Genomic DNA, 15864 nt, shown 5'->3' with positions numbered 1-15864 from the left:
TGACACACATTGCTGGTGTAGAACTGCAAGTGTGTCAATCCTGTTGAGTGTTTTGTCAAAAATGAGTGTTTTTTTTTTATCTCGTCTGTTTACAGGACCGCGTTGAGGTCACAAACAGCCTTCTGAAAATCAGTAACCTGGCCTTGGAGGATTCTGGCATGTATCAGTGTGTGGCTGAGAACAAGCATGGCACCATCTACTCGAACGCTGAACTCAGGGTTCAAGGTGAGCAGGACTCACTCGAGTGAATATCTAATGTGTGGGGTTTGGCAGACATCTTAGCAAGAGTGACTCTCGGTTTTAATTACACTACAGTTGTAGAATGACGTAATGTTGGGAGTCTTGCCCAAGAAATTTTATTGATATTAAGTAGCGTTCTGCTCATCACTGAACTAACCAGTGGGCCCTATTCATGCCTCACCCACAAACTCAGTTTTCTGAATGTATATATTATTATTGAAAGCTTCATAGCAGACTACAGTGTAAACTTTTTTTTTTTAATTGAATATTGCTGTAGATGACCCCAATGATGTCACCTTGCTCATGAATATGTTATTGTTCATACACTCACAACATGAATTTAATTGGAATTAAATTTTAAAAAAATACATACTGTATTCTGAGTACAACTAAGATGTGTGTAGAGTTGGACAAAATAGATTTGGGAAAACGTAAAGCTGACTTAATATACAAGATCTGACTGGATGAATGTTGTTAGTTCATATTCATAAAGCTAAGAAAATAAGTATTTTAATGAAAATCAGCTTTAAATCAGAGATTTAAATGACAAGTGTTAGCTGATCTAATTTACACACAGTTTAAAAATCACACAGACGTACACACACTATCGCTAACCCCAGTTAGCTTATGTCCACTAAATTACTGTACAGTGATGTTTTTTACTAATGTCTTAGACTAGTTTGTGTTAATGAATATTCCAGCTATTGTCTGCCATTTTTAAATGTTGCCTCTGTTATAATTCGAATATTAATTAGGTGCTAATATCTATACAAAAATTGACAATATTTGAAAACCTCCAGAACTCAAATCATCAATATTACGATGTTAGAAATTAACCTGAGACTGATTTATCCATGTAGACGGATTGATTAGTGAGCGATAACGTATACCGACAGTTTAACTAAAGTGTTTTCTCTGTAGAGTTGGTCTAAGCTCGTTTGCTTTGCACAGTAATGTTTTTAAAAATAAATAAATGAGAATTCCCCGAGACTGTATTTTTCATCGAGTCGAAATGTATTCAGATGAGTGCATTTTTAGAATGTGGCTTGGACTAAATGCTGATGCTTTATTTCTGAATATTCTGCCTCAGCACTCTGCCTCAGTTACATTCCAACCCTGGCTGTGAGCTGAAGTTTCTCATTTGGTTGAGTGGGATATTTGGCAGTGTTAAATGAGTTAAATGAGCATTATATTTCACAATGTAAATGAATGTGTTACATATTAATCTGCTTCTTTCTACTCTTTTCTCCAACTGTATCTACCGGGATGTCCACATCCTTTTTTTCACCCATACAATCAAACCAAAACCCTCACTGTAGTTGTTTTAAAGGTTTAGATTTCCTTGGCACTCTCCTTCCTTTACTCATACCGTGTGATTCCTCCTCCTTTGCACTCTTCCCTTCCTCTTCCTCTTCCTCTTCCTCCTGTTCTGTACGGATTGTGCTCTCCCAGTCCAGGCTCCAGATTTTAGGCTGAATCCAGTGCGGAAGCTGGTTCCTGCGGCCCGTGGCGGTCAGGTGAAAATGGAGTGTAAACCTCGAGCCGCTCCTAAACCGACGCTCTTCTGGAGTCGCGGCACTGAGCTCCTGACCAACAGCAGCAGGTAATACATAATCCAGTTTTCTCTGAAGTTGTCGGACTAAATAGACGATGTGTTGGCTTTCCCTGATGCTAGTTATGGACTTTTCAAGGACATGGTGTGATGAAAGAGAAAAGAAAAGAGGAAAGGGGGTGGTAGACAAGAAATCTTTTTCAAGAAATAACTTCACGACGACTCACATCAAAGAATTGCAGCTGATTTCATCATGTTTGGCATCATCCAGTGTTTGGGGTTTTATTCATTTTATTTTTTTTGCAGAAAGGCCTAAACAGGCTGACCTTGCTTTACGTGTTCAGTGGAATGTAATGAAATGATGAAACAAAGAAACGATGATTGGAGCAACTCGATTCTTTTGATAGATCAGCAACAGGCTGAGAGCATAATAACAGCTGATGAAACTGCCCACAGGGTCACAGTCACTCCAGATGGGGTTTTGTGGATCTATAACATCAGCCGGGCGGACGAAGGGAAGTATACCTGCTTTGCCGAGAACTACCTGGGCAAAGCTAACAGCACTGGTCATCTTTCAGTCAGAGGTACACCAACGTAATTAACTCTTCGTGTAGTGTTATTGTTATTTCGCTGTTCCGTCTTAATGCATTTTAGAGAATTGTATATTTACAAAAGAAATGGAACTTTTTTAAATAAATTATAATCGCCTTTACATTCTGTATCTGAAAATCTAAGCTTTCCATTTGTTTTATGTTAAAAGACTGTAAAAAATATATATACAGTGGAACCTCTACTAACGAACTTTCCAAGATATGAACCGGGCATTTGAATATTTTTTGCTTCCACCAACGAACCATGACTCTAGAAACGAACCCGAGCCTCCCCCAAGCCGGCGGCTGGAAATGGCCACTGACCCCAATAGGCGAGTCTCCCAGCGCCCAGACTTGAGTGAGCTTTTAAGATTAGCAAATTGTAGCTTTAGCAATTTAGCATTAGTGTAAATAGCAGACATCGAAATTCGTGCAAAGTTAAGCCGTATCTACGCTTCGTCTCCCCACATTCACCGCCTACTCTCCGTTATTCCACCCACCCCCCCCACCCCCCGTCATACAGCCAGTGCCTGTGTTACTCCTCCAGCCAGTCGTCACGTCTTCAAGGTAGCGATGTGTAACCACTTACAAGTTTATTATTTCTTTTTTATTACTGTTTCCACTGTATTTCTCTTTTATTTTTAGTAACGCTACATGTATTTTTTACTAATTTGAGAGTGTTGTAAACATATATCAGTGCAGAAAGGGTGACTTTCGGGGTGGGGGCTGGAACGCATTAATTGCTTTTCCATTATTTTAAATGGGGAAAACTGACTCGAGAAACGAAATTTTCCACTTACGAACCGGGTCACGGAACAGATCAAGTTCGTAGGTAGAGGTTCCACTGTATCTCATCATCATCTTGTGTAGTGTGGTATAAATGACAAACTGACTAGAGCAGGCATTCTTTATTATTTTATTATATAATCTCAATCTCAAATCACAATTAACAAAACAGTAAATTCCCACATGCATTAACATGTCCATTTTGACAGCACTATTTTTATAGAAATAATTGCCCTTTTCAAATCCAATGAAATGAAACTTAAGTCACATTCTTTTACACTAGAAACGGATGATTACTTAAACTAGAATTAATTCAGCCTAAGGCAAGATAACAGCATTCAGATTAACTATTTGTTATTATGTAATGTTGGGTGAGAGAAGGGTGCTGTAAAAGTGGGACACAATAAAACAAAAAGGTAATAAAATAACATCTATGGATACAGACTGAAGTTTAGAATGAGTCATTTTCTTCTTAATGAACTACTGCCAAATAATTAACACTGCAATATGTAAATATTTTCTATAGAATTATAAAAAAACATGGAAACATTAGAGGAAAATATATTGTTATGAACTATATATTTATAAATACACAGTATATATGTTTATAAATGCACCAATGCCACAATGTCAGGCTTAGTCCTCTGTTGTTTTTCCTCACTTTTCTTATGGTTTCCAAATATGTGAAATGCACAGACGCCACCAAGATTACACTAGCACCCTCCAATGCTGACATCAACCAGGGGGAAAATGTTACTCTGCAGTGTCATGCCTCACATGATCCAACCATGGACCTCACTTTCACCTGGTCCCTCAATGGGGTTCTTCTGGACCTGGAGGAGCCAAATGGACCCTACCATCGCGTGGAGGGGGTGGGTGTTTTACAACAATGTGCTTAAAAAAAAGTAAAAAAAAAAAAAAAAAAAAAAAAACATAATTACATCAGTGTGGTTTCTGTTCTTTCGGTGCAGCGTTTGTTGTTTGGCTCTAATTCTTTGATAAAAGGCTTAGTTCATTAATGAGGCAGCTGTGGCTTCTGTAGTTGAGATAAACTGTTGTGAATTTAAAAAGAAGCATGTTGTTGCGAGATTATGTTGATGCTCATTAGGACGGGAGCAGGATTAGCTTTTCCTTCTGAATTAGCTTCTCAACTGCCTTCTAATAGAATATACTCCAAAATCATTTTTAAAAATAACACTGAATTGGAAAATATGTGCATTTTTAAAAACACACTGGGGTCATAGCAACAGTTACATTTAAATAATTCAACAATAGATAGCAATAATTGATAAAAATGTGAAAAGGCTTTGTAAGATTCCCTTTGGTGTCATAAGAGAATTCTGAATTGTGTTAAAAAATGTATATTTAGCATAAAGTATCAAAGAATAAAAGTCCTTCCTTTATTAATACAAAAAAATGCAAATTCATCACAAGAAATGAAATCCTATAAATATTGCCCAGCACCAGCCTGAGTGGTCTATCCTCATTGTTCTCTGCAGAAGGAGACCATCGGTGACCTGGTCATTGTGAACGCTCAGCTGAGTCAAGCAGGCTACTACATGTGCTCAGCTCAGACAGTGGTGGACAGCGCAGTGGCATCTGCCCGGCTTGTGGTGAGAGGTAAGTGGTGTCTTTGTGTGTATGGGCAGAATTCAGACAGAGACCTCATTACAGCTCTCTGGGACACAACTGAGTTTAGCAGGCCCCAGGCAAAGAGTCTTTACCAGGGCGCGAGGAGGATAAAGTCTGGAACGAATGTTGCATGACCACGTTCTCACACACAGCTTCTCTGTGAAAACTCCGGAACATTTCTGGATCACCGCGCAGGTGTGAAAGGGGCAAATGTCGGGACACTTATTAGCCTTTATATTCAGCAAATGCTAATTGTTCAAGCTGTAAAATAAAACAAAAAAAAACCCTCTGATGAAAGTAACCTTGCCACTCAAAATCTTTCATCATTGTGGTGAAGTGCTACTGTGGTGAGTGGCTCTGACGGGAGTAAAGCTGTTGTACATGTTTTGGACAATGTCAAGTAATGGTAAAATAACCCTAACATTGCTCTTTTTTTTTCCCGTGTCCCTCCAAGGACCTCCAGGGCCCCCTGGAGGTTTGGTGGTGAAAAATGTAAACGAGACAGCGGTGGAGCTTAGCTGGAGTCGTGGCTATGACAATCACAGTCCCATTGGAAAATATGTGATCATGGGCCGCTCTGAACATTCACATGACTGGAAGAGGATGAGGACAGGTGAGACGTCCTGGTTTACAGATGCCTTTAATCAGCAAAATAATCATTTTAACTCTGCTGAATACTGGACTGTGCCCAGTGATTCTGTGTAGGCTCTGGACACACAGAGACATATGCATGTAAGCATGTATTCATATATTTGCTCGTACACCTATTTTTCTGATATATAGAGCTGAAAATAAGCAGAGGGAGATGGAAAACTGAACAGATGGAGAACTGTACTATGAACAGTACAGACGTACTCTCTATAATCCCATTTGTGGTGTTTGTGTCTGTGGGACCGATGCTCAATTTATCAAAATACTTACGAAATATTTAACTGATACCTAAGAAAACTTGTCACTACTCATTGTTTAGTCAACACTCAATGCATGTCCCACGGACCCAACGACATGTTCTAAAAACAGCTATTAAAACTTTTAATACATTCTCTGTCTTACTTTTAAGGTGTTTAGGATGTTATTAAGAATGCGAAACAATAACACAAGCCACTACAGTTAAAATACACATATATTATTAAATATTCTTAAAAACATAATTGTTTTCACTGATGTGCCCTAATCAAAACAAAACATTACTAGTTTTTTTAAATGCAAAAAAAAATAAAAGGAACCTGTGATTTATGAACTTTTTTTGAACCTTTATTTTACTGACAACAGTAAAAACGCATATTCAACAGTGGAATCTGGCTTTGCCCAAAACAGACCGATATTTCTCCAGACTCTTTCACAGCTTTATGAATGGTAGCTGGCGAGACCTACATTCTTCACAGTTTTGCACTGAGAATGTACTTTTTTGGCAATTATCTCACAAACCTTGGCTCAGAATAGTTGCTAAGCCTTTGGTGGATGTACAGAGTACAGAGACACAGTTCTGGATTTTGAAGTGTTGATTTCAGTCCGCGTTTAGCGCCTGCTGTTATTTTCAACATTTTGCTTTGGGGAACCACATGTCCTTTAAATGTAATATTAACCATATCATCTTTTTTTTAATGCACTGGTCTATGAAGATCCTGTTAACATTGAGGGCAACGCTGAATCTTCCCGTGTGATTGACTTGAGGCCCTGGATGGACTACGAGTTCCAGGTCATTGCCAGCAATATTCTGGGCAGTGGAGAACCCAGCATGCCCTCACAGCCCATTCGCACCAAACAGGCAGGTCAGAGAAATTCGCTATTATTATAAAGGCTTATAATCTGTTTTCAGGATCTTACTTGCTTTAACAGACTGTCATTGTGCCCAAGGTTTGAGTTCCAGACGCCGTTATCAGATTTCTTATGATTACATTATTAAACCTGAAAATATGATTACTTTTCTTAACAGTTTCAGATCAATTTATGTGCATTTTCTTTCAACTTACAGTTTTAAGATGTTGGAGTATATTAAAGGCTATGTCTGATATGTATTGTTCACTTTTTTAAAAAACCCTGTGTAGTCTATTAATTGATTAAATAATAATGTCATTTTAAAAGATGACCCTAACCCTTGCAGAGATTTGGTTGTGCGTTATGAGTTGTTTTGTGTCTGTTGGTGTTTCAGCTCCTACAGTGGCACCCAGTGGCCTTGGAGGAGGTGGAGGAGACAGCAGTGAGCTCATCATAACATGGACAGTAAGCAAACATGAAGGGAAACTTACAAAAAAACAAGAGAGTAATGTTTAAAGGAAACTAAATTATTATCTTTTTCAAAAGAATTTGCGAAGTTTTCTTGTGTGTTGTTCCTGTGTTGTGTTACTAATGTTGCTGTTTTTCTTTTTTCTTTTTAATGACATGTAGCCCATGGCACGGGAATATCAGAACGGAGATGGTTTTGGCTACATCCTGGCATTCCGGAAGCTAGAGGCTTCAACATGGACTGTCGTGCGTGTGCCAAAAGTGGAGTCATCTCGATACGTCTATAGCAACCAGAGTCTTTCACCATACTGCCCCTTTGAGGTCAAAATCAAAGCCTACAACAGGAAAGGCGAAGGCCCTTTCAGTCAGATAGCTGTGGTGCACTCTGCAGAGGAGGGTAAGACGAGGACCTTCAGGACCTTGACTAAGAAACTGTCAGAGATGGCCTTATTTTACTTGGTGTGATCCTGAAGTAAAGCATTAACATCATAACCGTCTTAACAAATCCCTGTGTCTTTGAGATTAATTTAAAAATATAAACCTGCTGTAATTAAAAACGTTACATTAAAATACTTTTTTAAATTCACTCTGAGATAGAAGATTTTAGTCAATGACAGTGTATTAATGTTTGCTTCCTGCTTCTGGTTCAAATTGGCTCAAGACTCTCTGCATTACCACTAGTGGTTAAATAATACATTACTTCATTTTCTAGTGCATTTTTTTTTTACAGTGTCTTTCATTCTTATCCCTTCAGAGCCCACAGTATCACCCCGCAAGATCAATGCCACAGCAGTAACAGCCTTTGAGATCCAGGTGTATTGGGAACCAGTCCAGCATTTAAGCACCAATGGAGTACTACGAGGCTATGAGGTCCGAACCGACGCCTCCTCATTTACACTTACACATTCAGTCATTTATACATCACAGTCTCGCCACCTTCTACTGATAAATGTACAAGGCAAGAAGAAATTAAAGGGACCGCAGTTTATGCAGTGGTCATCATATGAGAGATTACTGTAAGATTGCTAGTGTTAATAACAGTCCAGAGTGCCAGGTATTAGCCTGTTCACTTGGCAGCAGAGGTAGAGGACAAGCAGGGGTTTATTCATTTACTGTGGCTGCTTTCTTTAGAGTCAGCAAATAGTTATCTGTACAGAGCAGATAAAGAACTGAAGCAATGGCTGCTACACAATCTAAAGTGAATGTTGTAATAACTAATATTATATTATTCATGACATCTTATTAACTGTCGTTTGTACTCCTAATCTGAATCCAAATATATAGAAAATGATATTGAAATATTCTGTTGTTTATATTAGAATTTATAGTGAATCCCCCAAATAATTACACCTTACTTTCTTTAAAAAATAATACAAGATGCAAAGCTTGAAACTTAAATACATTTAATGTTCTGTTGGAAAATTAGGGAGATGTGGTTCTTTAAAAACAAGACAAAAATAGTTTTGCTGTTATCCTGCAATAAAAATGCATTCTTAATACAGGGGGTCCTCGACTTTCGACGTTGATCTGTTCCTACGTCGCGTCGTAAACCGATTTTCGGTGTAAGTCGAAACATACGTACATACTGTACGTAAATAACATACTGTAAGCACTTATCCTCCTCGGTCCCGAGCTGCGTAACCGTGTATTCGCCGAGCACACCAAACACGAAGTTCACATTACGACGTTTACGACGCAAAACCACTTACGTCAAAACAAGGCTTTATACAGTAAATAGGGGATGTGTCGTAACCACGAAACATCGTAACTCGGGACTGACGTAACCCGAGGACCTCCTGTGTATTCTAATTCCTGCTTAATGAGTGGTACTCTACACTTCGGTGCATTTCATTTGTGAAGTTCAAAATCTGGATAGAATCACTAGGGAATCCTTTAACCCTTAAACCACTTTTTAATCAGCATCTACAAACAAATGTATATGATCAATATTTTTGTTGGGTTTTAATGTAATACTTATATACATTAACTTATACTTATATACATTTTATTACAATATGTAATAAAAAGGAATCTACTTAATTCAAATGTGAACGTTTCCACATTTATAACACACTGAAATAGGTTTTCAGTTCACTATTACTTAACACCTGTGGAACATCAAGTAAAAGAAGTAATAAACATCGGATGTTGTGCCATGTTTTTTACTTCTAGATCCGGTACTGGCGGCAACACGAGAGGGAAGCAGCGGCGGACCGCGTGAGGACGGCAGGGCTGGAGAACACAGCTAGGGTTTCCGGGTTAAGGCCCAACACCCTGTATCACGTCACTGTTCTGGCTTATAACAGTGCAGGCACAGGCCCACCTTCACCAAGGACCACCGTCATCACCAAGAAACCCCGTATGTGCAGTGCATGCTCAGGCTGTCAGTAAGATCTGGCTAGAAATGTTCTATGATTGTTTCCTCTGGTAAAACGTAGTCTTTTATTAAATAAAAATGTTACTGTTCACTGGTGGCTACAAATTTTGGCATATGGTGTTTACATATTGTGCTAATGTTCATTCCGTTTTAGCCCCTAATCGCCCTCCAGGGAACATTTCATGGAAGACAGATGGTTCTTGGGTTACAGTGAGGTGGGATAATGTAAAATCTATGGACAATGAGTCGACAGTGCAGGGCTACAAAGTAAGTGACTCTTCCGTCAAGTCATGTTTGACACAACATTTTAAACATGTGGTTGGTGTTCCCACACACGTCCTTTAACAATGTAGAGCATTTCGGTTTCTCATGTCTTCCTTCTTTAAAAAATAAAAAATAAAAAATCAATCACAGTTAGTTGTGATGGATCATGACTACTCATCTTTCTTATTTTATGCTCAGTGTCATCTTTAATCTTCTGTCGAATACCTGCCAGCACACGTTAAATCCTAATAGTGAATGATTTAAGAAGCACACTGAATTGGACATTAAGCAGTCTAATCAGACAAGGCTTAGTAATGAGAAAGCAGCATCACATATCTGGGATATCTGCTCAGAAGTAGCTTAGCACGTTCTAGATTTTTTGCTATAATTTGAAGAATAATTAGCGTTTTGCTCCAATGCTATGCCTCTAGGTCTTATACAAGTATGAGGGCCAGTCGGCTTTAAAAGTCCTGGACAAAGGAAAAACATCAGTCAATCTGCCTCTGCCCAAAGACAATGGCTATGTGGTTCTGGAGATCCGCTCCTGGGGAGAAGGAGGTGATGGAGCAGCACATGAGATCATTGTATCTCGAGATTCAGGTATGTAAGTAATTAGGATCGCAAGGATGGATGTGCTCAGTAGTCCCTGTGAAGCTGAGAAACTTCATAATGATGCAGTATTTGTGACCAACATTTGTTCAGTGTTTTCATTAATAACTGAGTAAATTTGATTACTGGAGCAAGAAAATATATTATAAAATGTAATAAAAGTGTGTTTTATTTATTATCCCTTAAAGGCTAAGCAACACTTAATGGACCTCCATGAATATTTCACATTATTTTAGTTACTGACATATATAAGTATGAATTAAAATGAAAATAGCAGCTTAATTTGCTTTAAAACTGACAATTTTATTAAACCGACGGAAAAACCCGAGCTCGCTACGGAAATTCTTGAACGCGACCGTGACGTCACTGGTGGACAACAGCTGAACAACGTCGCGGTATAACACCGTTATGACTGACTGTTATGACAGTATCTAGCTAGCTAAATAACCAACATTATTCATGACAATAGCCTAGCAATAAGCTAAACTCAAATTTAGAGGAACCGTTATTCTTGTAAATGTGATCGAAGTCGAACTCGAATTCATCCGACACTATAAACCTCCGTAATGCAGCTACGTAGCCGAGTATAATCTGAGCCACCGAGTTTAGCAAGTCAAGCTTTGCTTGCAAGGGACTAGCAAGTCCTTTCCAAAGTGCCCATTTAAAGTTGACAAATTTAGTCCATTTTCTGGATATTTTGGGATCTTTGGGCCATTTGTGAATAGATGTCCCACTGTACATTGAATGATTGCAGCCAAAAACAACACACCTTTTTGTCATTTTACATTAAATTAAGTGCAACTTCTAGAGTTGTTGTCCACCATCTACGTCACAGGCAAGACGCCTATTAGAGTTTCCGAACACCGTTCCTTGAATTAGTAAGAAATAACATGTTTTCTGACTATTAATAAACACAAGTTAGGAACTCAAATTCCACTGTATTAATTTGTTTGACACTTTCATATCGCTGGTGCTTAGTCTTTAAAGGGAATGTCTACAATTGTGGGGAACTGCAGTTCTCTACGGTTTGTTTAAGGTTTGGTTTTGTTCTCTCTGGGTATAACGGTGTGTTTATGGAAAAAACGTCTCTTGTTTGTATGTGGCTGAAGTTCTGCTCACTCTCTGAACTTCCACAGAAACTCGTTTGTAAGTTTGTAAGAGTCATTTCATTTTGTAGTACATTTGCTTTCGTGCAGTTGGCTGTCTCCTGAATTTGAGGCTTACAGCAAAACAGCAAAAATAAGTCAGTGTTACCCCCCTGTGGAGCAGGAATAGAGCAATATCCGCATCTCGGTTTTTGCTTTTTAAGATTTGGAGTCTCTCCACTGTCTATAAACTTCCAGATGCCTTTTCACTATCAAAAGAATTTCCGCGAAGTAGAGAAAAGATATTTTTATGTATTTAACGAGAATTTGGACTTTTAAAACCCTCCCTGTTACTGTTAACAACCCACCCTTTGCATTAAACAGTCGTTCTATAATGTTTTTCAGCTGGAACTACATGTGATATCCTACCAGTTTCTTTAATAGAGTCATTCCTAAACTGTGATTTAGCGTCAGTAAATTTCACTCGGATGTGGAAGTGAACAACACATGTACTGTACGTAAGAAACACTTGTAAATGATATATTGTGTCACCTACAGGCCCAGTCTAATACATGTAAATAATAAAAAAGCCCCCTTGAAAAAACCGCGAAGTAGCGAATCCGCGAAAGATGAACCGTGAAGTAGCGAGGGATTACTGTACACACTGTTTTGAGCAAAGAGACCTGAGAGCAAGCAAATGGTGATGAAAGTACTTCTAAATTTTATAAAAAGGGTTTCTTGATTACAATCGTAAACGATGTATGTGAATACGTTCTTCTCCCTCACCCCCAGGTACCGTGCCTCATTCAAAAATCCATTCAGGCCTCATGTTTACACAGCTTTATGTCAAAAAAAGGAGCATTTTACTGTGAATCATAGTGACAATTCTAAATGGTTCTTTTTAAATGAGAAGAATATAGTGATAATTGTAGTTAATGATTTTTTTTTTTATCCCACAGGCACTGGAATGATGGTTCAGAACAACAATGCAGGCATTTCCAAATCATCCAGCCCATCAGTCCTCCTGGCAGCTGGAGTGGTCCTTAATCTCGTTGGCTGCTTGTTACTGTGATCAGCCAATGAAAATGTCTTTTTCCCACTACTACGCCACAGATATTGGTCGATGATTACTCCAGGAGTGGCAGGACTTCGGGGTCTTTAACTGGGGAGGTTGGGGGTGGTTGAGTAGCTTGGATTTTGTTAAAAAAAATGTGAATGACAGTTGTTTTATTACTTTGTATAGAAAAAAAACGTTTTTTAAACAAGGACTACTGGTCATTGTGGGATGCAAGGAGGGCTGACTATGTGATTGTGTCATTAACCTGGCCTTAGGAAAATCAGCCCATTTCTTGGTTAATTGGAAATGGGCATTGATTTTCAGGATTCGGTAATTTTCACTCAGATTTAGTCATAATTTCGCAGACAGGTCCACTATGGTCAACATCTCACTGTACTCTGTTTTATAAATGTACATAAAGTGCTGGGATATGTTAATAATGGTATTCATGTTCCACAATAATAACATTGTAAGGAAAGAGTCCTCTTTTTTTATAAGTTGTCGAGGATCGGATGAAGGTTTACTGTTTTCATTATTTTGCTAAAATAGTTATTTGTTTACAGTGTTTTGTGTCTGTGTTAACTTCTGAAATGTTGTAAAGCTCAAACCCTTCAGCTTCAAATGCGCGAGCGTGTGTGTGTGTGTGTGTGTACGTACATGTTGAGCTGTTTGGAGTTGCAGTTGCCATGGTCACTGGAGAAACAAAAGACCTCCAAGGTTGTAAAGGAAGTATGGCTTACAGAGTTAACTGCCTTTATCAGGGTTCTGTGTTTGTGATTATCTTTGTGTGCTATCCTTCCATTATCGCCATTTTTTGTCATGTTATGTAAAAGCATCACGTAGATCATTGATCATATATTACACTTTTTCTGTAGGGGGTCAAAGAGGGAGATGCAGTTCAGTGCGCTCTGTTTAACCTCCCGCAGTGGTGTTATTTATGGTTTGGTGAAATAATCACAACCAAAGGCTATGTCTTTGTTGTTTGTTTATCAGCATGTGGACTACCACAGTGAGACTAGAGCAAAACGTGTATTAGGTTTGTGTCAGAACCATTTCCATCGTTAGCAGGGTTATAAAAATGTAATTTAATTAAAGTTTAATTCTCCAATTCTAAACTGAAAGATTTGGACTCGATTCCACAGAGTCATCAGAAGAAAAATACACCTTAATGCACATCAATAAAGTAATTAAATATAAGTAATAAACTGTCAGGATTTTAATTGGTGGAAAAGAAAAGAAAGTCTAAAATTTGTTACAAAATTACAGTTGATATGTTTGTATATTTGTAGGGAAAAAAAAAACATGTGACATGTGGAATAAGCTCAAGGAACTGATTTTGAAAGACTCTGAAGTGTTGCACAACGTAATGAGGATATCACTGTATTTCCAATAATGCATCGCTGTCCGTTTACACATTAACTGTGTGGGAAATGTCCAGGGTACACAGGGAGAAAAAAGATTTCACACTTAATGAGTTTGTACGTTTAGGAAATAAGAAACGTACTCTGTGGAACTGACTCATCAAATCATTTTATTTTGGATTTTAACTTGGAATTGGAGTTGATTTTAGAGTTCCTTCATTTTTAAAACCTCTTTTCTTCACCCACTAGAGTATTATCAGTGCCCAGATGTCTTTTACATAACACAACAATCATCTCACAGCTTTGATATTCCTCAGATCTTCTAATATTACACTTAATAATGAGATGAAACTGAGCAGCTCACATGCAGTATTCTTTAAAAGCAGGGTTTTCTTAACACCTAAATGCATTAAACACTTCTTTAGCCGGTATCAGTGTTAGATAAATAACTTTATTTCAGATGTGTGCCACAGTGGGGGCAGCCGTGGTCTTGGGGTTACAGAAGCGAGCTTGAGGCCAGAGGGTCACAAGGAGAAAGAAAATTCATTCATGGCTGAAGTGCCCTTGAGCAAGGCCCCTAACCCCCAAACTTCCCCCGAGCGCCGAGGTGGTCACTGGCCCCTTTTCTGGTTGTGTGTGTGTGAACAATTGCTCACTAGAATGTGTGTGTGTTCACTGCAATGCGTAAGTCAAATGTAGAGAAGCTATTTCCCCAAGGTGTTTCTTTCTCTCTTCTTAATACACTATACGTCCAGAGGTTTGTAGACACTTAAGTATGGGGTTTTAACTGGGAACTGAACTGAACAGTCTTTACTGTTTATGGAATACTGCTATGAGGATTTGAATGTGTTCAGCCACAGGAGCATTGGCGAAAACAAGTATTGATGTTAAATATAAAATAGTTGACAGTTGACAGAGCTACATTAGTCCTGAAAATGCACTTCCACTGCTCCAAAGCCATAGAAGAGGGCTTTATACTCAATTAACCGACAGAATGGTGACCTCATGTCCTGTCATCAGACCAGTTTTGTGAAGAATACACAACCTGTGTGCGCACAACTAGACACCGAAGTCAGCGATGAATGAATGAAAGTGTCCACAGATGTTTGAACATATAGTGTATGATACGACCAGTGAAATGTACACATTTGAAGACTTTGGGTCACTTTTCTTTGTGTAACACAGGGTTTTTTGGGTTTTTTTTTTATTAAAACTTGAAGGAACAGGACATTTTCATTCTCTTGATCGGCACCTGACCCTAAACACAAACGCACAGCATTGTTTTGTAGTTTCTAGTTTGTTCCTGTGGTATTTATTCAAACCGTTACCAAAAATGTTGTGAATCACTAAATACAAAGAATTTAGGAAAGCTTTAGTTGAACGTAAGAGAAACGTAGCAGGCCGGCAGTGTTAGAGAATCCCACCGCACTTAGCACATGAACGTATTCATTTATTCATCTAGTCGTAAAATAGAAACACACACTAAAGGCACTTCTCTGTATCGCGAGGAAAGTGCTTCGAGTCATGTTTATGTTAATGTTAATCAGATGATGATTAATTTATTCTAATATTCCATGGGCATTTGTCGCTAGACATCCTCAACTTTTTTATTTTTAATCTGACGAATGACTATGTACTGCACTTGTCTTTTCCAATGTTATGCTTACACACCAACTACTGTCACACAGTCAAGACATCTGTCAGACAACAATGCCATTTGAGAAACTCTCTCATGCCCTGTGTGGTTCATTGTGGTTTTCAAATGTATTCTCACAATCAAAATGAACAAGACGACTCACTGTAACCTGTATCATCATCATCATAAATGAACAGAAGCTGAACATTGATTACTGATGAGAACCAACTTCATTCTGCTTGTAATATTTGCCATTATGCAACCTGTCTGGTCAAAGATCAGTATAAAGTAGCAGCTTCCTCAAACTTTTTTTTCCTTTCCTTCAATGGATGGTGTCACCTTCTCGAGCTGAGGTTGGGTTGTCTCTTTGAACTACTGTCAATGTCCGGTTTGAGCCTGTCCAATGTGAACTGAATGAGCCAAATGGAACATGTAAATATTCTTCAATA

At 38.5% G+C, this 15864-nt stretch overlaps 1 protein-coding gene across 1 annotated transcript in view; it reads left to right on the top strand.

Annotated features, from left to right (window-relative positions):
- Positions 1-15864, top strand: part of cntn2 (contactin 2) — a 49133-nt gene extending 33269 nt beyond the window's left edge. Inside the window, exons 10-23 of the mRNA XM_066671559.1 lie at positions 96-225; positions 1693-1843; positions 2249-2376; positions 3865-4040; positions 4668-4788; positions 5255-5413; positions 6423-6572; positions 6953-7023; positions 7189-7423; positions 7781-7896; positions 9199-9385; positions 9558-9670; positions 10099-10267; positions 12321-15864. Of these exons, the coding sequence (XP_066527656.1) occupies positions 96-225; positions 1693-1843; positions 2249-2376; positions 3865-4040; positions 4668-4788; positions 5255-5413; positions 6423-6572; positions 6953-7023; positions 7189-7423; positions 7781-7896; positions 9199-9385; positions 9558-9670; positions 10099-10267; positions 12321-12433 (2019 nt within the window). The 3' untranslated portion in view covers positions 12434-15864. The remainder of the gene's footprint in view (positions 1-95; positions 226-1692; positions 1844-2248; positions 2377-3864; positions 4041-4667; positions 4789-5254; positions 5414-6422; positions 6573-6952; positions 7024-7188; positions 7424-7780; positions 7897-9198; positions 9386-9557; positions 9671-10098; positions 10268-12320) is intronic.

Source organism: Hoplias malabaricus, chromosome 5, assembly GCF_029633855.1.
Source record: "Hoplias malabaricus isolate fHopMal1 chromosome 5, fHopMal1.hap1, whole genome shotgun sequence".
Taxonomy (NCBI): Eukaryota; Metazoa; Chordata; class Actinopteri; order Characiformes; family Erythrinidae; genus Hoplias; species Hoplias malabaricus.
This window is presented reverse-complemented; position numbering and strand designations above follow the sequence as displayed.